Below are 22,250 nucleotides of genomic sequence, written 5' to 3' on the forward strand. Positions count from 1 at the left end.
CTCTCTTAGTCGTCCAGGGCTAGAGGTATTTGATGATACCCTTGAAAGGCATCCAAAAAGCTCATTCGAGGATGGCCCACAGTGGCGTCCACTAACTGATCAATCCAAGGCATAGGGAAAGGGTCCTTTGGGTAGGTTTTGTTCAAGTCTGTAAAATCTACGCATACATGCCACTTTCCCGTCTTCTTCTTAACCACTACAGTGTTAGCCAGCCATTTGGGGTAAAAAACCTCTTAATAGTCCCAACTCACTTAAGTTTCATCACTTTGTCCTTTACAGCATCTGAATGCTCCTTGGATGAACGCCGAGGTGGTTGTTTCCTGGGGATAATAAATGGATTGACATTTAGATGATGGCAGATGAAGCTTGGATCCACTCTCGGAGCCTCATAAGCATCCCAAGCAAATACATCAATGTTGTTCTTAAGAAAAACTACCAACTCTTCCTTCTCCCGAGATGGAAGCTGAGCCCCAACCTGAAAAAACTTGTCTGGATCGTCACCAATGGGGAATTTATCCAAATCCTCACATTTGGCATCCTCAACAGGCCCCCTCATTGGTAATTCCGGAAACATTAACTGCTATAAACCTTCTTTGACTATGGCCGAGGACTCAACTGCTGGCTGATGCAAAATTGCAGACACGAGGCACTGCCTAGCCATAGCTTGGTTCCCTACTAGTTCCTCAACTTGGCCTCCGGACAGATACTTAACCTTCTGATGTAGAGTTGAAGAAACGACACCCAAAGTGTGAAGCCAGGGTCTGGCAACAATGGCCGTGTAGGGGGAGTATGCATCCACCACTATGAAATCCACTTCCACCACTTCTGAACCGGCTTGCACTAGTAACCTAATTTAACCCTTCGGGGCAACAAGTTTTCCATCAAAACCCACCAGAGGCGAATCGTAAGCTGTCAAATCTTCAGGTTTCAAGTGCAATCCTTTGTATAGGTCAGGATACATGACTTCTACACAACTACCTTGATCCACCATTACCCTCTTCACATCATACCCCCCTATCCGAAGGGTGACTACTAAAGCATCACCATGTGGTTGGATAGTTCCGATCTTGTCTTCATTCGAGAAACTCATTGAAGGTCGGATCTCTAATCTAGCTCTCTTCGGCTAGGAGTTTGGGTTCTCAGCTGACGACTTGGCCACAGACATCACCCTAGCAGGTTGAGAGCCAGTCCTTCCAGGTGCAGCAAATATAACATTAATCGTGCCCAATGGGGGCCTTGAAGAAGCATTCCTCTAGCCTTGTGACCTTGACTGGTCTCCCTGTCCATTGGGTCGGTATAGAAATTGTTGTAGCTTCCCCTCCTTAACCAATTGTTCCAGATGGTTCCACAATGTTCGACAATCTTCAGTGGTATATCCTCGGTCCTGATGATACTGGCAATGGAGGCTTTGATTACGCCTTAAAGGATCTCCACTCATCTTGTTTGGCCATTTAAAATACGGCTTGTTCTTGATCTTCTCCAAAACTTGATGCACTGGTTCTTGAAACACGGTGTTTACTACTTGTGGGGCTGCAAATCCAGATTGTCCGGCAAAATCTCGTCGGGGTTTGTTATTGTTGTAACATTCCGACCTGAAATCCCTCCTCTCCTGAGGGATAACCTTGCCTTTCCCCTTATCTTGCAGCTGGTCCTCCTTAACCTTCTTATACTTGTCAATTTGATCCATTAATTGACGAATACTGGTGATAGGTTTCCCCGTCAAAGGCTTCCTTAGACCGTGCCCTACAGGCAAGCCAAGCTTGAAAGTACTGATGGTCACGTCCTTAAAATCACCTTCTATCTCATTGAACATCTCCCAATATCGGTCCGAGTATGTTTTTAGAGTTTCACCCTCTCTCATGGATAGAGATAGCAAAGAAGCCAAAAGCCGAGGCACTCTACTGCACGTAATAAAACGGGACCCGAACGTTTGGGTGAGTTCCTTAAAGGAACTGATGGATCCTGCCCTCAGACCATCAAACCACATCATCGCCACAGGCCCCAAACTGGACGGAAAAACCTTGCACATCAAGACTTTGTTCTTAGAATGTACCGTCATTTTTTGATTAAAGTGGCTAACATGTTCAACAGGGTCTGTTCTGCCATTATACAAGGTGAAAGTGGGTTGAGTGAACCGCCGAGGAAATCTTCCTTCCTCAATCTTGTGGGTGAAGGGTGATTTAGAAACTTGGTTAAGCGTTTTATTCATAGCATCATTTACCAGGCCTCTCAAAGATAAATTGTTGTTTTTGCGACTACAGCAGTAATCTTCGTCATACGAGAAAGATTCACTGGAGGGGAGTTCTTGACCTTTGCCTATAGTCTTAATCCTCCTCATCATCAGAAGAGTAGTCAGAATTTGAGGGAGCTCGCCTTTTGCGCTCATGGTGTAAGCTTCTCTTTAGGTGATCAATCTCCTTCTGCATGTTTCTGGCATTTTCCTCATGAGAGATATGATTTTTACCTCGAGACTGACTCTTGCTAGTGTGTGTAGTGCGCACACTTCCCTCCCGGTCTCTCTTTCACTCAAGTTCGTGGAAATGATCTTGATGTTGAGAGCCCATAAATTCTGCTGGATTTGGACCTAATCCTACCATCATTGAGCGTCTGATTCACTATCGCACCAGTAGTTCCCACAAACGGCACCAATTGTAAGGACCCGACTTGAGTTCCTAGCCCAACACGTGGACGGACTTTGGCCTAAGAGGCCCAAAATAATGAATTTGTAGAGGAATGGGTTGAAAAACTGGGTTTTAGTTGATCAAACAACGATATAGATAGACTTGATGACAAAAGGATAAAAATGGACTATTATGAAATGAAGAAAGCACGTCCTCTGCGAAATCTGAGGACAATAGTTCTAATATAATGTTCTTAGAAAGTGTTACAAATTTGATTGTAGATCGCTACAGTATTTCTTCTCTTAAATTTTCAATCCCCCTTTCTTGTTCTTTTTCGTCTTCTTTTATACTCCCTTCCCTTTTCACCTCCACCGTCCACCTGTATGCTAGATGGTTAGGACTGATACTTGTCCCATCAGCCATTCTCATAAGTCCTCAAGTAGTAGTTATAAGGCTGAAATATACTGTTCAGGTATCACTTCTACATTAATGCGGCCAGGGGATTAGCTGCAGTGCATTTAATGCGGAGGCAGTAGCTTTCTCCCCAGATATTTTGGGGCTCATCCTTATCTTATATCTCTGTAGTGCTTGTCCGCCCCAAATGAATTTCAGGGATTGTCATCTTTGTTGTCAATCCATTTTCCAGGACCTCGGCCAAGTTCGGCCGAGGAAGTTTTCATCCTTGGCACACTTTCTGGAGCCTTTAGGACCAAACCCCTCCTTTTATTCATCAGCGCAATCTCCTCTGACGAAGATATCTCATCCTCGAGCGGATCTTTGTTCTCGGCTTGGGCTATAGGCCCAATATATGAATAAATAATGCACTTTTGGGCCTAAGGACCCTACACTTTCATTTGGTGAGGTGAAGCAAAGACATATGCAATAGCAGTAACCTTAAATTTCAATTATTACAAGCTTTTTTATCTTGTAAAAAACGGTTAAAGAAAGTTTGGTGGTTCATGTACATCAATAACTTTTTAAAAACATGAAAAACCATAAAATAAAATAAAATTTTCACAAAGTAAAGGAGAAGAAAATAACAGAAGAATAGTTCATACCTCTACTCGGCTTTAAAATATATATATATAAATATATTGGGGTTTGCACTGCTTTTATAGTGTTCATGATTAACCACGTAAATTTGGAGATAAATTATCAACGTTTGAGTTTGAGATTAAGTTGAACTTGTTAGAAAGATAGAGTTTTGTTCTTTGTTAAATTTGGACTAAACAAAAATAATCTTATTTAAAAAAATGATATTGATGTCTACCAAGCATCTTAATTACTACGTTGTTTGTATAAAAAGTTGCAATAGAATTCTTCTATTATCCAAAGAAGTTGAACTTTATCCTTAGTTGATGATTTTTATATTTATCCAAATAAAGCCACGTTTAGGATAATCTTAATATAGGATTTTATTCAAGTTTTTTATTTTTTATTTTTATCAATGTTTGAGTTTGAGTTTGAGTTTAACTTGGACTTGTTAGAAAGATAGAGTTTCACTTTTTGTTAAGTTTGGACTAAACAAAAATAATTTTTTTAAAAAAAATGATAATGATGAGTTTGAGTTTAAATTGGACTTGTTAGAAAGAATGAAAGATAGAGTTTACAAAAATAATATTATTTAAAAAAATGATAATGATTTATGGTACACCCTTCCTTAGGTCAAGTGCTTATAAAACAAGGGTAGGAGGCATCTTTCCCTGATATGGGATTGAACAAATTCGTGAGGGTGGCATCGGCTCCTCGGCCCATTCCCAAAGCAAACAATACTTGATTGGGGAAAGATTCGTTCTTCCCACAATTTATTTTTTATATTTTAAATATTGTGCTGATGTGAAAAATTGTGAGAATTTCAGAGGTTTCGGTTATATATATAAATATATATATTATACCTTCTAACTGTGCCTAAAATTCAATTAGACTTTTAGCTTAGGTCTAAATAAATAAAGTCCAAGCATTCATAAATAAATAAATAAAGTTTAAAGGACTAAATTAAACGAAAGTAAAGTTACAATATTTTGAATTAAATTTGTTTGTTTCTATAAAAAAAAAAAAAAATCAAAATGAAAGGGTGCAATTTGTAATTTAGCCATATTTTTATTTTGGAGAAGATGGGGGCCGAGTAGCATCAATGGTAGTACTACTTTTACCTTTTAAAATACATAAATTAAACTTTTTCCTAAATGCAAAAACACCATTTGTGTTTAAATTAGTTGAAAAAACATCTCCTAAGGTTTAAGTCAGTAGCAAAAACACCTCCTAAAGTTTAAGGTCCCGTTTGGTAACAATGTTTAAACAACGAAAACTATTGTTTAAACACCATAACACGTATTTTTACATACTTTTTCATCCACGCATATTTCCACAAAACTTAAACAACGTTACTAGAAATTTCTTATCAAACGGGCCCTAAGTCTCTCTTAAAACTCCCAGAGGTTTTCTTATTTGCCAAATTAACACTATGAGATAACTTTCATTAGCTATCATGGACAAAAATATCACAGGACCAATGGCTCGAATCAATTGGCAAGTCTTCTTAATGTGATCGTGTAATGATCACATGATATTTTCATCCATTAGAGCTAATGAAAGTTAGTCTCATTGGTCAATTTGGCAGATTTGAAAATCTCGGGAAGTTATAAGGAATAACTAAAACTTTAAGAAGTGCTTTTGCAATTGACTTAAACCTCATAGGGTTGTTTTTTTCATTTTAGCATCAAAGTTTGGATAAATTACAAATTACATTCTTTAATTATGTCCAAAATTCAATTCAATTGTGTAATTTTTATTTTATTTATCTCTGCCTTATAACTTTTACTTTTATTCAATATAATCTTGTTGTCTATTGGGTCACATTGTGTCCTTATGTGTCTTAAAAACGACTTGATTTTGGTATTTATTGAGTTTCTTAAAGTAAAAAAAAAAAAATTATTTTTTCTAAAAAATAATAAAACAAATTGATGGAATAACCAAAAAAAAAAACTTTTCCAATAAAAAAAAAAAAATCCACTATGATTCCTTTCAATTTAGCCAAAACCCAACATCATCAACACACATATTTTTCACTCTTTCTCCCCTTATGACTCGCTATTCTCGAGGGTCTACCACAATGCAGCCATAATAGGTAGCTAGACTTAAAGTTTCTTAAAGTTTTCGACAAGTTGTAAAATGATTTCTGGTGTCGGTATCGTATTTTATCCAATCTCGATTTACATATAAAAATTTCAATTTAAGCATTAAAGATTTCAAAACTTTGCATTTTTACCTTTAAAAATAAATAATTACATGAAATAAATTAATTTGTCCTGATCGGATGTTGGATAAATTAATTTGATAGTTTATGAGCCCAAAATCCCAAAATTACATCACTTTGCCCAACTTTGACCAATTTTGACTAAGTTTATCAACAGTCAAATTAGCCCAAAATTCACCCAATCCCAAATTCCATCTTATTTTAATCAATTTTAGGAATGGATGATCCAAAAAGTTGGTACTTTCATGAAATAGAATCAATTATCTATGTCTTAGAACAAACAATTAGTCAATATCATCTTTGGATTGAAAGATATTGCATGTACAAGAGTGACGAAAAATCACCTATGCAAATTTATGCGCTGAACCACCCTACTTTTCACTGGAATATCTTTGTGACCACATCACCAAATGATATAAAGTTGGAATCTTTGGAATGTAGAATGCAAGATTTTTCCAACGGAAACAAGAACACAAAATCGGAGTTCTAAGGGGCCTCTAAACAAGTGCTCAAACATAGGACCTAAAAATAGAAAAAATAGGTCTAAAAGATATTGTAACATAGTAGAAAGTAGAAATTTAGGGATGGGAACTTGACCTATCCCCACCATGCGCCTAGCTCATGGTGGGGATGCATAAACCTCATCCATTATTTTCTTTAAATTCTCTCCCCTCTCCCATTTACTAGAGAGTCATATATGCATATACACTTAGACTCTAATCCTCTCTTCCTCTCTGCCATATTAGAAAAATAATCCTTCATTAAATTTCCATTTTTCTTGAGTAAGTCTCTTAATTACTTCATTAGTCTTAGTACTCTTTTATTAAATAATGTCATGCCTTGCTTTGGTACTGTAATTAGCATGTATAGATGAATATGATTGTATGATTAACATGTTATTTCTATTATTCCACTCTTAGAGTAATGTATTAATTAAATACTTTGTTCATATGTGCTTACATGTTTCCACATGTAGCTATATGCATACATATGCAAACCCATGCATATCCATTTTGAATTGAGCATTAGCATTGGGGGTTTACACCCCCTAGTTGCTATTTTATTGCTATTTTTTTTTAGCGACTATGAATAGTGAGTTCTCAAATATACAACCTACTATTCATGGGTTGTAAACATAAAAAAAAAAAATATATATATATATATATATATTAGAGAAAGAGAGAAAGACAAAGAGGAAGAGAGTAAAGAGAGATGAAAGATAGAAACAATTTTTTTTTTTTTAATTATTTGATTGTGTAGTTTATATTATTTTATTAGGCAATATGAAAAATAAGAACTGAGATGTTGGGTGTATTATTAAATAAGTTGGTAAAATAGATAAAGTAGTGTTTGAGGATGTAAAATAGGTATTTTTTTACATCCTCGGATGTGAATGCTTAGATCTATACCTCCACATGCTTCTTTGTATGATTTATTTAGATGATTTTGAGTACAAAAATGATGATTTAAGTATGTAATTAGTTTCTTGCCCATTGGGTTATGCATGTATTAGTAGATTTAGCTTGAAATACAAGTTAACATGCTTATATAATGACGGGAATGAGATAGTTTAATACTTGAATGATGGTGGTTGTGTCTATATTCATCTTTTCTTATACAAAAAATTAATTAATCTCTTTACATATTGAAAGATTCATGGGTATGGAGTTAGTTAATGCGTAAATAGTTGCTTGATAGTGAATAAAATTGTCCATGTTTTGTATATATGATTAGCTTATATATTAAATTCATTGGATTTGATATTGAGAGCATTTACCATCCATGTATTTTTTTTAAAAAAAATATTCATTTTACACTCTAAAAAGTTACTTTATTTATTTTAACATACCATTTTACAATTCACCAAATATCTCATTTTTTATTTTTACATACAATCCAATAAAATAAATATAAAACTAACCAATTTCTCTCTCCTCTCCAATCTCTCTTCTCTCTCTTCTTCTTTGATCTTGTCCCTCTTCCTCTTTGTCTCTGTCTTTTTCTCAACCACCCACCACCCAAACCAAAATCAACCCAACCACTGAAACTTAGCCACCACCACCAACCAAAATTGAAACCACCACTAACAACCAAAGTAACCACCAAAACCAGCCACACTTCCAACCATAACAACCATAATTGCCACCACCACACCATAATCAAGAATGACCACCAAAACCACAAACCCACTAGAATCTGCCACAAACTCGTCCACCACCCACCACAAACCTATTAGACTCCTCCATACAAACATAATAACTAACCCATGCAGCACCCACCACCCAAACCCAAACTGAAGACAATCCAGCTGGTTTCCACCACTCCCACGTTGTTCTCCACCATAGAGGTGCCGATGCCTAGGTTTGAGAGAGAGAGAGAGAGAGAGATACAAGTTTACAACACATGAACAGTAACTTCTAATGCCCTAAGATGTGTAGCTATATATTAAACTTGTTATGTATATAATAAATGAGTCATGAGTATGTGATTTAGTCCTTGATTTTTATATAATTGATTGAGGGTTTTGCCAAGCCCCAAAAATAGAAGAAAAAAGGGTTTGTGGACCTATAAAAGTACCCAGGTTAACAAAATATGATAAGCCCAAACCTTGAATAAAGAATGGCAAGCCCAAGAATGGGTAAATCCTTAAATAAAGGAATGATAAGCCCAAGGATATATAAATAAATCCTTATATAAGGATATAACAGACCAAAGCAAATAAGAAAATGAAGGGTTTGCGACAATATGGCCTATGAAGAACCAGGTCCCACCACAAAATCCCCAAAAAGAGGAGATAAAAGACAAGATGACTCGAAAGTTGGCCCCGCAAAAGCTAAAAAGCTAGCACGATAAGCTTGAGGGCTTGAGACTCAACCACAAAATCCAAAAAGGGAGGTGTCAGCCTTGATGTGTGAAGGAGGTCCAACTTTTGAGGATCAGACACGGTGGCTTAGCCGTTAGGGAGCCCAAAATAGCTAACAAACCAACAACTTTACCAAATGAATTCCCTCCATAAGGCATCTATACCATTAAGAAGAAAATCTCAAAATTGCTAAGTCAATGCCATTTCTATTGGATTAGGGCCAACAAATGCCACTCCACCTTGTCCTCACAATTTTGCAAAATGGACCCCACTCACAAGTATCACACTACTAGCCGTCTCAAAGGAAAACACCAAAGAGGGACCAAGGGTGCTTTCAATGAGCCCTAATGCCAAAAATGGCAAAAGTGGTTAGGAAGCAACAGAACTAGGGAGTGCAAAAATTTAACCTCTGTCACACATTCTCAAGTATAAATAGGGCACAAGGCCCAAGGAAAGGGATATGACAAGAGGAAGGGAGTGCATTACTCAAAAGAGAAGAAAGAGAGAGTAAGATAGGAGTGAAAATAGTAGGCAAAGCAAACCCCTTAAGTAGAAAATAGAGGGTTTTGTGGAATAAATTAGCCCACTCCTTTTACTGTGAACACATTGATCCTAGATCCCAAATTTAGTCATAAGTTTGTGAAAGTTGGGGTCTGTGGGCTTTGTGACTCACTCCCTTTTGTTCTCTTGTAATGACCAGATATCTGTTCGAATAAGATAATAGAACTAATGTATTATCCAACATTCCTCCATCACTTGCACTTTACCTGTATCATTCTTTGTTTGTTTAGGAGTATTTTGTACTTGCGTGTAGATTTTTTTTTTTTTTTTTTGGCTGAATGTGATTTGGTATTATGGAGTCCTTTCATCCACAGTAAAACCAAGTGCAACTCACCCATATTTCTTTCTAGGCATTAGGGAAGATAACTCAATCTTCACTATTGGACTTGGGTTAGTCAGATCCCTTATTTGACTAGTCAACTTGTTCAGTTGGATTTGTGACATAATATAAACTTTAGGGTGCGACTTGTGTCCAGTGGAAACTTCCATTGGACATAAGCCCTTCCCTAAACTGTAACCTTTTGTTTTAAATGGATGTTAATGATTTATTGAAGAATTCTACAAGGTAGAATATCCTAAGAATTTTAAAAAATTTTGATTCTTGTTGAATGATTTAAATTATATATATTTATTAACTTTTTCTATTTTTCACTTCCAAGTGCAATACTTTTAAAGCCTCCACAGATGTATGTAAAAGAGCATGATAAACTAGTCTAATTACAATGAGTTTATAAATTGAGGTGTGAGGTGTCCCCAATCACGTAAAGGCAATTCAAATATTCAGTTATAAAATTCACTTATTACATTCATTCAGTTCGTAAGCTTTATACATATAGTAACAGTTGGAATAATTTTACCATTTTCCACGTCAGAAACACTTTATGCAAGTTTCAAACGTGTGTAACGGGGAATCAATAAAGATCATCTGAGCTGGAAATATCTCTACACATATTTAATCACCACAAAAACAAAATAAATTAATAAAAAAAGAAAAGAAAAAGAGCAAAATGATTTTCTTTTCTCCCAAACGAAGATCGGTTTTCATTTTCTCATACAAATAAATCATTTGAAAAAAAAAAAAATTACAAACAAGCATTTCCAATTGTTGATCCGATTAAGCTCTAGATCTGAATCCGAATCCCAACTTTTATCTCAACGGAAAAATTTCAGAGAATACGGCATTTTGATCTCGGTAAGTCTTTGAATTATTTTGTTTTGTTTTTTTGGTAAAAAATAAAATAAAATAAAATAATTTGTGCGGGTATTGTTTGGTTGCTGAGAAAATGCTAGGAAATGAAAAGAAAATCAAAACTTGAATTTCAGGTTCCACATTACAACAAAGTGTCATTATACGTAAGATTTAAAATCACAATTTATATTCTCTTACAGGGTGTAGAACAAGAACATAGAAATTCTAGATCTTGAGGTGTAATGCGGGTTCAGAATTCGAATTCCTTGAGTTAAATTTTGAAGCTGAAAGAAATTGATATTATAATTTCCGAGCATAGCCATGGTTTTTTGGGAAGGGTATGTGAGCGACGAAGCAATGGGGACTTTTGCCCCAATTGTGGTGTACTGGTTGTACGCAGGGTTCTATCAGCTGCTGCCTCCATTGGAGAATTTCCGGTTGCATACTAGAAAGGAGGAGGATGAGAAGAATTCTGTGCCGCTTTCTGCTGTTGTTAAGGGTGTCTTGCTTCAGCAGCTCGTGCAAGCCACCGTTGCGCAGGCGCTCTTCTTGGTTGGTTTTTCAGCTCAATTCTATTAATTTTGTGTTAATTTGTTGCCATTTGTTTCAAAATTTGGTTGCTTTTTTTTAAAAAAAGGCTTAGTATATGTGTGATTTCATGTTTAATATTGGTTTCCTTTTACATCATGCTGCTAAACTAAGAGACGAGAGCATTTTGCTTGAGCTAAAATATAGGTTTACTTCTGTTCTGAGGAGCTTGGGTTTTATTGAGTGGTCAAGTAATGTGATTTCATCTCTGGAAAGTTTTAAAGTTATGCTTCACTTTGAAAATATAGTATTTTAAAATACTGCATAATGTGCTCCCCTTGCTCCTCCCATTGTGTTCTAATAAGACATCAACTTATTAAATAATGAAGAGAGAAGAGTTAACTACTGACATGTCTTGGGATGCCATGATAACATTTCCTGTCAAAAGAGCAAGGATAACAAAACAACATTAGAGGCATTATGATCCGAGTTCAAAGCTCTGAATTTGTAGACTGCATAGGATATAGAATAAGTGGAAAAGATAAACCATGTTTGTGGAAGAAGGTTTCAAAGCTGTACTGCAAATGAAATGATGAGAAGAAATTTTAACGAGGTCTTAAAAACCTTGTGAGTGTTTATGGGATAATCATGTTGAGCTTTTCAGTGCTAGATATGATCATCACACCTACTTTGGCAGCACGTGATTTTTTACCCTGTTTGCCAATCAGATTCTTTTTGAAACTAGAGAGAAAGAGGACTGGATCACCAGGGAAGCCGGGGAGGGCGGGGGGGGGGGGGGGGGGTGTATAAAAAAACATATGTAAGGAAGTGAAATAGGATGTACAAGGAAAATAATGATGATAATTTAATCATCCACATCATTTTCATCCTCCCCATACCCTCAAGCAACCTTAGAGTATAAGCTGAAGCTTTAGCTGTGTCAAATTGAATTTCTCAGTCTCCCCAAGTTTTCCAATGCTTAATTTAATGAATAATCAACTTTGAGTTTCTGATCCATGTTGCATAGTTTGCTTTGAGTATTGCTCAATCATTACACCCAATTTTTACTGCATTACCCAATATGGCATTAATATAACTCGTAGTGTCTGTCTTTATAGTACATGTTGTCCACATCGAACCTTTATAATTGAAAATTACTTATTATAGGTCTTCCCATCAGCCTTAAAATCTGCTTTTGGATGCCTAGTTTTTCCATCTCTTGCATTGACCAATTTGGCTTTTCTTGGGATCAGACTTGTTCTTGTGGTAAAGGATAAGGCTGAGATTTCCCTGAGATGATGTCCTCTTCAGGGGGCACTTTCTATTGGAATATCAGATTTATTTGACCGGTTCAAGATTGGGAGTTAGAATCAGTTGCCTCCTTTATGGATCGTATAAGTATGCTGTTTCTTTGAGAAGAAATGAGGTGGATAAAATATATTGGAAATTTTCTCCTCAGGGTGTTTCTAATGTTTGCTTTTATTACAAGGCTTTACAGTCAATCACCTGTCCTTTCCCATGGAAATCTTTGTGGAAACCAAAGGTGCTTACTAAGGTTAGCTTTTTTATTTGGACAGCAGCTTTACAGAAAATTTTAACTGTTGATAATTTAAGGAGACGAAAACTGGTGGTGGTGGATTGGTGTTACATGTGTAAGAGGAATGTGGGACTATGGATCACTTACTTCGACATTGCATAATAGCTTAAGAGTTATGAAATATGGTGTGTTTCCTTTTTGGGTTTCACTGGGTCATGCTACGTAGTGTGGTGGAATTTATAACAAGTTGGTCACGGAAGTTTCACAGACCCAAAACTAAGGTGTGACATAGGACAACTAGAACAAAACTGAAACAATAATAAAATAAAGAGATATGACCTAGGAGTCAGCATCTAGGCCTTGCTTGGAGTCAGCACCAAGCGGGAAAACCACTAGGAGTCAGCACTTAGGGTAGACCTGGAGTTAACACTAGACCAAAGAAAGACTAAATGGCCATTTTTTCATTCATCAAAATATCAACTAACTCTCAAGGAGTACAATAGGTTGCTTATAAAGGATTGCTAAATCCTAGTTCTAATTGGCTAGGAAACCCTAATTGCCTTATTAAAAAAATAACCTTACTTCCAAATTAAAATACTAATAGCCCAATAAACTAATAAAACCTAAAACATAAAAATACAATTGACTTGCAAACATAAATAATACTAAATAATAATCTTCTTGCGTCTCCCTCATCAAGGTGCTTTGGAGTGTGATCCCTCATTGTCTTATGTGGATCGTATGGAGGGAAAGGAAAAGGAATAATCATACTTTTGAAGAGGATGAAAGGTCGATTCATGAGTTGTAGCACTTCTTCTTTCAGACTTTGTTTGAATGGGCAAATGCTTTGGATGTTGTTAATTTCATTTCTCTTCCTGATATGATGGATTTTTGTACTTTCATTCCTGTTTAGTTTTTTTTTTTTTTTTTTTTTTTTGCCTTTTAGCACAATGCCTGTGTGCCTTGTTTTATTTTTTTTCCTTATATTGATTTTCAATGAAGTTTATAACTTATCAAAAACAAAAGGGTTCGTTCCATCTTTTGTAGAAATTGAATGACGTGTGGGCGCTAGCAGTGTTGGAGGCATAGAAACTGAACTTGGACTTACTTTAGAGATCCTATGTTCTCACTAATAGAAATTCCAATAGCTTTCATGTTCAGAACAGCAGCCTAGATGTTATCTAGATTCTAGAGTTGCTTCAATCTTCCCTTATATTTGGCAACGGTAGACTGAATAGTTTGTAGTTCTTCTTTCATACAGTCAACGTCATTATGTTGGTCTCAGTATCTTGAGGGAAGCGTCAAAGATGGAATTTAGTTTAATGTGTGGCACCATTGACTTTGATGAACATTCTATCAAATGGTTGATAGGAAACAAAATTTCGCTAGGAATTTGTAATAGGATCATTCATTTTGGTATTGGCTGAGGTAGGAAAATGCTGGATAATTTGGTAAATAATGCGTTTAAGATTTGAGATGTGTAAAAAGGATTTTAATGGCTTTTGGGTAAAATTTGCGTAGAGTAGATCAAGGTTAAAAGTTGTGAAAAAAAATTGCATAAAGGTGTAAAAAAGATTGATGAAATTCCAGCTTTGATTGTTTGATGGAGGCATAGAATCAAAGGTTTGAAAGATGGCATCACTGTAGTTTGAAGTGGTTGAAAGAAAATGCAGATGGTTTAACAGATGAAGAGGAAAAGAGTAAGCGTAATTAGCAGAAGACAGAGCACGTACAATATGAAACACTAAAACGAAGCTTCAAGCTATCAGTTTCAGTTTCATGGCACAATCTAATAAGATAATTCATCCCAATTATAGATTGGGTAACACTAAGAAAAAAACTAATGCTATTACTTAAACCACATAAATCCTACTCATAATTAAAACACCATTTTTGGAAAACTTAAATGAAAACTACTTATTGACTCAACTAACTACAATGAACCCTTACTGATCAAAAAAAAAAAAAAAAAAAACTACAATGAACCCTTCATCTTGGAGTAAATATGCACCTTCTTTTCCATAGGCATTTTGATTGGAATTGGCCTGTATCTTAGTTTGGGCTTAGATATTGAGTCTATCTGACTGTAATACATCATTATATGTAAAGTTATGAGTCTTGTAGGAATGGTCGTCTTTATGATGTAGGACAAAAAGAACAGAAACCAGATCAAATTTGCAATTCCTGTATAGATTTGACACAGGTTTGTCCCAAGCCCAACCAAGTTGTTTTTGAAGTCCAGCAAATAAAGCCCATTATTTTGAATGAATTAAGAAGATGAATGAGTTATTTTGGTTTCCCCATACCTGGTATCAAGATTGGATTTTGAGAAATTTGGGTTAGGATTCTGGATTTTAAGGGTTTATAGGTGACAAATCTATGTTCATTACTTATCAAAAAAAAAAAAAAAAAAAAAAAAAAAACAAAAGAGTGACAAATCAATGTGTGGTTGCAATGTAAGTTGCTGGAAATTTAAAAACGGAAAAGAAAAAGAATATTCCTCTAGGCATCACACCTAGAATTTCAAGAACTTTGTATCCTATAAACCTCAAATAACTCTCCATAGTTTTTTGACAATTTAGAAAACGTATTATTCTTCTCTTGAGTCTTGAATAGAAAGCATTACGTTCATATAAATATGTGACTAATATAAGAGTTGGACTCCTAGGGCTTTTATTAGTGAGCCCAAACTGAAAACTAAACTCAAATAAAACCAAAATAAGATTCAATGGACTATTAGAAAAGCCCATCTCCAGAAACTATAAAACTACAAATTTACCCTGAACACTTAAAATTAAATAAAAGTATAAGAAATCTGACCAGAACAGCGAAATTGTTCATCTATAATGCCCAAAAACATAATAAAATATAAAAATCACCATCCACTAGCAAGCCTATTCAAGTTCCCAAGTACGATTATCCAAACAAAAAGTTGTTCCCAAGTACCTAGGCATCGTTTGACATGTGCTAAATTTTTTTTGCTAATTCAATAGTTGGAGGTGAGGGGATTACGTTTCTGTTAGAAACAGCAAGAGGTGTCGATTGAGTTATGAGGCTCTTGTCGACATGTGCTTAATTAATGCTTGCAAATTAGATTTAGCTTTTGGACGCCTCTTATACGTTTTTATTGGTTGCTGCCGTGGTCCTCCACCACTTTACACCAGGCATCATTTTTTTTTGATAAGTAACGTAAAAAATTTTATTAAAAAAACCAGTGGCACAAATCAAGAACCTAGATTACAATGATCATTAAGATTGGGGAAAGAAAAACAAGAATAAGAAGGCAAAACTAAACTCCACTCAAGGAGAGTACGGAAAAAGAAAAACTTAATGTCAAGAATAGATTGTTCACAATCCTTGAAGCATCTAGCATTCCACTCCTGCCATAAGCACCAAAACAAAAAATGCAACACAAACCTCCATAAACCTATATTTCGATGCCTACCAAACTTCCCTTGCCAAGAAGCTAACAACTCACTAACTTTATACGGCATAACCCAATGTATACCAAACAAACAAAATACCATAGACCACAACTCATATGCTATAGGACAATGAAGAAGAAGATGATTCCCCGATTCCCCACACCTTTTACACATAAATCACCACTCTAACACTGCAATATGCCTCTTCCAAAGATTATCCGCAGTTAAGATCTTATCTAAAGGTGGGAAAGATTATCCGTGGTTGTGGAGATACGGGCATGAAGTTACTCATCTTTGGCAGAGAGTTATATCCACTAAATATAGGGAGGGTCAACAAGGTTGGAGTACTAAAATTTGTAGAAGAACTTATGGGTGTGGTTTGTGGTGTAGTATTAATGAAGGGTGGGAAAGCTTTTCTAAGCATTGTTCCTTTGTTGTGGGTGATGGTACTCGGATTCGTTTCTGGCATGATAGATGGGTTGGGGTTGATCCCCTTAAAATCCTCTACCCTGAGTTATATGTGATTTCATCTGATAAAGAAGCTTGTATTTCTGATGTTGTGAGTCATCAAGAGGGGGATGATGTTAGATTTTGGAACTTGAGATTTTATAGGGATTTCGAAGACTGGGAGCTTGCTGCTTCTTTTTCTCTTCTTGATTTTATTCAAGCTCATCTTCCACGTGGAGTAGGCAGCGATTTTTTGTGTTGGGGTCTTAATGGAAATGGTAAGTTTGATACTCGTTCCTTTTACAATGAGTTAAGGGCAACTCCCAACTCATCTTACCTTGGAAGAGCATTTGGAAAGCAAAGGTTCCCAAAAGGGTGGCTTTTTTTCTATGGACGGCAGCTCATGATTGCATTCTTACATTGGATAATCTTATGCTTAGAGGTCACCCTTTGGCAAATCGGTGTTGTATGTGTCGGTGCAGTGGGGAATCTGTGGATCATCTCCTTATTCACTGTCATGTGGCGAATTCTTTATGGGTTTTTATGCTTCAGGCTTTCGATATTCAATGGGTCTTGCCTAGCTCTATGGCGGAATTATTATTTTGTTGGAATCATTGGCTTGGGAAACATGATTCAGATATTTGGAATTTAATTCTAGGATGTTTGATGTGGACTTTATGGATGGAGCGTAATCGTCGGTCCTTTGAAGATTTTGAGAAGTCTTTGGTTGAGTTAATAGGCCTGTGCCAGAGAAGTCTTTTTGATTGGTCTCGGTGTTGGGGTTTTACAGAATGTTCTTCTTTTGTTCAGTTTTTTTTTTCTTCTCTTAGTTTAGTTTCTTGATTGTTTTCTGTTGTGTTCTGTTTTGTGCTTTGCTGTGTTCATTCTCATGAACACGTTGTATGTTTCTTTTCCATTTTCATCAATAATAATTCTTATATTACCTATAAGAAAAAAAGATCTTACCTAAGACATCATTTACACCAGGCATCGTTGCATCATTTGATTGCAGTTAATGCAATTTGAGCTTTCATAGTATCTAGCAGGATGCATTTGTGACAATGTAGGATCATTATATTCCTAGGCTTAAAGCCTAAGCATGGGTTTGAACATCTACCTTGCTTGATTGCCTTAAAAGGAAGGTTACTATTAAGTTATTGAGATAAAGGCTGCATAAGACAATTTTATTACTTATTTTAAAAGAAAAAAATGATGGACAAGAAGAGCTGGGAGAAGAACTAAAAAGAGGGGGCTTGAAGTGAATTCAAACTTAGAACCATCTGATGACCTGCTATAATTTTAAAATTTTGCCACATATACAGTTAAATTTGGGTTTTGGTCACAGGATTCATGTAACTTAATCTTACTGGTTTGGATTGCATTATGGTCCGGAAGTGCCATTTTGTCACATATGGGATTTTTTTTGGGATAAATTACAATGCTTTCTCATTAGTAGTGGTCTAAATGGACATGTCAATCAAGGAAGTAACATAGTCTATGACTTTAAATGGAATAGAATGGAGAAAAAGAATACATTTGGCTGACCCTAACTAATCCTGTTGAGGATCCTTAGCCGACCTCAAAAATTTGGGACTACAAGCTTTGTTGTTGTTGTTGTATAAATTATAATGCTTTCTCCTTACTTGATAGGATCTATCTTCCTCCAGACTAACCAGCACTCTAAGTTTCTCCAACAAATTTGATTTCTTCAACCTCACATCTCCAAATACCTCTTGTTCTTTTTTGCCTATAAACATTGGATTTCTTATTTACCCATCATACGTGGTTCCAGTAGAGAAATAAACTTTTGCCAAGCCACCCTCCACTCTTTTACAAATATATCACTATTCACCAACTTCTCCTATGAGTACCCTAAAATTGTTCAAATTAATTGATGATGCATGTGCTAGTATCATAGTATGTGCCTTGACTTGTATGTAATGACAACTTTTTGCATGGTTGCATCAGTTATCAATTCTACTAGATTTATGCTTTGTTTGTGTAGGCGGAAAACATTTTCTCTATTTCTAGTGTTAGGGACTGAATTGGAAAACAAGCCCAATGGAGCAGATAATATTTTCAGAAATGTTACATACTCAACAAAACCATCCCAAATAAACTCCACACCACAAAAAACTCTCCCAATGGTGACTTTTCTTTGTTTGTCTCCCCTCTCCCCCCACAGACCAACTGTTGCCACGTTGACTAATTGTTGTCTTTTTGAACAATATTTTTTGCTTAAATTAGTTGAATTTTTGCTTTATTTTTGTTGTTGCATAGATTAATTTAGGATCAAATTTCCCATTCGAGGCAGCAAAAAGAAAAGAAAAAAAAAAATCCTATTTGGGGTCTGTTTCATGAAAGAAAGATTTTGTCATATCATTTTTGGAATTACAAGAATTTTTAATGATTATCAATGCAAGTCAAATGAGAGAAGATGTTTTCTGACTCATTTTCAGGGTCACAACCTAACATGGGAAAAGAAGTCAGTTTTCTGGAAAATGTTTTCTCGAAAACACACCATTTTTCAGAAAATATTTTTGTCAAAACAAACAGAGTGTATTATTAAGTAATTAAAGGTTCGCATAAATCTGTCTGGATTACAAGTTATGCTTTTACTGCCTCATTATTCTCCTCAACCATGCTAAAGGATATGATCACATCTGTTTCAGTATGGACACAAGTTCACAAGCAAATTTTTTTTTCCTGTCTTTCATATCTAAGCCAATGACCTTTAGGTCAAATGATATTTCTTGGTGTTTCCAACAGAGACATCCAGGGTCTGAATCTCCCTCCCACACTTAAAAGGGAACACACACACACACATATATATATGCACACACACACAACCCCATTGAATGTCATCTTTTTGCAGATTGTAAGAAGATGTTAACTTCTTTACCCCCTTACATTTGAATGTATCTTACCAGTATAGTGCTATGGATGAAAGGTTTGATATGCTCTTATTGTTGACATGGCATTGTGGAGATCACACAGATTGCTTGATCTACTTTTTGCTTTTGCTTCATCTTTGGAAAATTTACTAAACTCAAATTGTGGATATTGTATTAAAGAAAACACTATCAATTGATTCAATTTAAGAAACCTCATAAAAATTTCATCCCTTTATGCTTTTTGGATGATTTATTGAGTAGCATTATTATTTATGTGAGCCTGCCTGCTGAGTAATCAGCGAATTTGTCAGAATTATACAACTAGATACCAACCAAATCATGTTGATAAATATGTGGCTGATAAATCATATTAAGAAGTTGAGAGCTGGTAACTTCACATTTTGGTATATCAAATCAACTGCTAGTGAAAACATTATTTTTTCCTTTTTGGTTCCTTTACTGTTTAAGTTCGACTAATGTTCTTGCATTGGTGCTACAGCTGACCTCGAAGGCTAATGCATCAGGGATCACGATTCAGCCCTCCATTCCTGTGCAAATTGTGCAGATTGTTGTTGCAATGTTTGTCATGGACTCTTGGCAGTACTTTGTGCATCGCTACATGCATCATAACAAGTTTCTGTACCGCCACATCCACTCTCAGCATCACAGGCTGGTTGTCCCCTATGCAATTGGGGCCCTTTACAATCATCCGCTTGAAGGACTCTTGCTGGACACTTTTGGTGGGGCAATCTCTTTCCTCGTCTCAGGGATGACTGCACGAACAGCTGTTTTTTTCTTCTGCTTTGCTGTTATTAAAACTGTTGATGATCACTGTGGTCTTTGGTTGCCTGGCAATATTTTCCATATTGTCTTCCAGAACAACAGTGCTTATCATGACATCCATCATCAACTCCAAGGACTTAAGTACAACTACTCTCAACCTTTCTTTCCCATATGGGATAAACTTCTTGGAACGCACATGCCATACAATCTAGTAAAGCGACCTGAAGGGGGTTTTGAGGCAAGGGCAATGAAAGACTAGAAGTTCACTAACAATTTTCTCAGTGTATTACTTTAACCTCACTCAGACAGGAATGATTTTTGGTTGAGGATGAGCCATGTGTTGGGAAGCTGAAAGAATTATTAGAGGCTACATTGTAGGCATCCAGTCGGAGATAATTTGATTTCATTCCTCTTTTGATTGCTCAACACTATTTTCAGTCGGTTCTTGTAGCACCACCAATCTATTATGAATTCTAATTGTGTTATTCTATGTTGTCTATTATGTAGCATATTTGCTTCCTTTGTCATGGACTGTTAGGATATTCAGGACTATTGAGATTGGTGTACTTGCCATGTATGTTGCTTTAGATAGCTAGAAATTGTTTGCAAAATAAGGAATTTGTAATTTGGAATGCTTTAATGATTTGAATTCAGGCTATCATGCCCTGGTTGTTCCAATTCGCCTTGTGCGTCTTCTTTTAATTGATGACCATGCTGAATAGAATTTATTCCATTTCATCTCATTTTTGTATTCCTTGTTGCCTTCTTCTGATTAAAGCTAGTAGACAAATTAGCCCTGTCGAACTGTTTTTTAATTTTTTTTGAATGACTGTTTATGTTTAAAATAGGAGAGATTAAACATCAATTTCTATTAACCATATAAAAAGAGTCAAGAGCCTTCGGAAAAGTGTTTTTGGTTTAATCAAGTTTTGTAGTTTTGTTGAGCCAAAACAGTGAGTTTTGAAGGAGAAGATGAGAAGTTTAAACGGTAAAGGCTGTTGTGTTTAGAAACTGCTCCATGTCAAAGGAAAATTATTGAATACTCCGAAAGTATCATAAATGCATATTCTTCCTTCTCATATGAATTGTGGGTCTTACCATAAATTTAATTAGTGAGATCTATAGTTATGTGAGAGGGGGAAATATGCATTTATTATACTCCGAGAGTACTCAATAATTACTCCATATCAAAATGCTAGTTTAAATGTGTTGAAAAAATTAATCTAAAATCCTAAGACCACATAAAACACCACAACTTATGCAACAACTGTCTACATGGCAGACTGTGAATGGTGGATAAAAAGTGATGGATCTATGTGAAAGTGATAGACTATCAGTCATATTCGGTAGGGTAGTTGTGGTAAAAATTGTAGTATCTTATGTGGTACTAGAATTACTTAAATTTAATTAGAACGAGTATTATGTCTTCCAATAAAGTAATTGAAATTCGAAAGTGAGTCCCCTACCCAAGGACACTTGTCACCTTAGACAAAAGACTAGGTGGGCAATTGATGGGGAATATTTATGACATAGCATTTTGTAGACACCTAATTCTTTGCCTCCCATTTAACCTCACTTGCATTGCATTCCATATAATCACCATCTCATGTCTCCAAGACAAGATTGTAATTTTGATTCTTTGAACTCCAAATAATTTTCATAAAACAAATCTAGAGATCATAACGATCAAAGCAATAGTCCATGAGCATTAATCGGACCATTGAATTAAAAAAATATCAAAGTAACAAGTTTTAACAGTAAAATGCACTAGCATTAAACCAGTCCCGGCCATAAGCGATTATAATCTCTTAATTCTAATTGGTTTAAACAATGTGTCATATTCCTATTGGCTGAGGATAGAATTTATGGTAAGGTTGCATGCATCCAATTTAATCCAAAATCAAAGTATTTATTGATTCCTGACAAAATAGGTAGAAATTGATTAATTAGACAATTAATTAATCAATTAAACCTATTTGAAATTAATTTGCTAACCTTAAGGACCAAGAAAATCAGGAAATGAAGTCAAAATTCGGAAGAATCAGCTCCCATTTGAAAATGGAAATAGATAGACCCAAATAGGAAAAGATCCAGGGAGGATCTAGACCAAGTGCCAATTGGCACTTGGACTAGAATCCTCAAATCT

General features: G+C 35.7%; 2 protein-coding genes across 3 annotated transcripts; one reads left to right on the forward strand and one right to left on the reverse strand.

The window, feature by feature from the left end:
• Positions 1–1,252: 1,252 nt before the first annotated feature.
• On the reverse strand, positions 1,253–2,386 carry LOC126698498 (uncharacterized). Its single transcript, XM_050395771.1, has one exon. It carries the CDS (start codon positions 2,384–2,386, stop codon positions 1,253–1,255), a length of 1,134 nt encoding a protein of 377 aa, XP_050251728.1.
• A 7,864-nt stretch (positions 2,387–10,250) lies between these two features.
• Positions 10,251–20,782, forward strand: LOC126713559 (very-long-chain aldehyde decarbonylase GL1-9-like). Of its 2 annotated transcripts, none has more exons than XM_050413316.1 (3): positions 10,251–10,493; positions 10,691–11,042; positions 19,821–20,782. In XM_050413316.1, the coding sequence occupies exons 2-3, from the start codon at positions 10,812–10,814 to the stop codon at positions 20,361–20,363; spliced, it is 774 nt and encodes a 257-aa protein (XP_050269273.1). In that variant the 5' UTR covers positions 10,251–10,493; positions 10,691–10,811; the 3' UTR covers positions 20,364–20,782. The 2 variants fall into 2 exon arrangements, with proteins under 2 accessions (XP_050269273.1, XP_050269274.1); XM_050413317.1 differs by having other exon boundaries at positions 10,274–10,497.
• The last annotated feature ends 1,468 nt before the right edge of the window (positions 20,783–22,250 follow it).

This window comes from Quercus robur, chromosome 2 (assembly GCF_932294415.1).
Source record: "Quercus robur chromosome 2, dhQueRobu3.1, whole genome shotgun sequence".
Lineage (NCBI taxonomy): Eukaryota > Viridiplantae > Streptophyta > Magnoliopsida > Fagales > Fagaceae > Quercus > Quercus robur.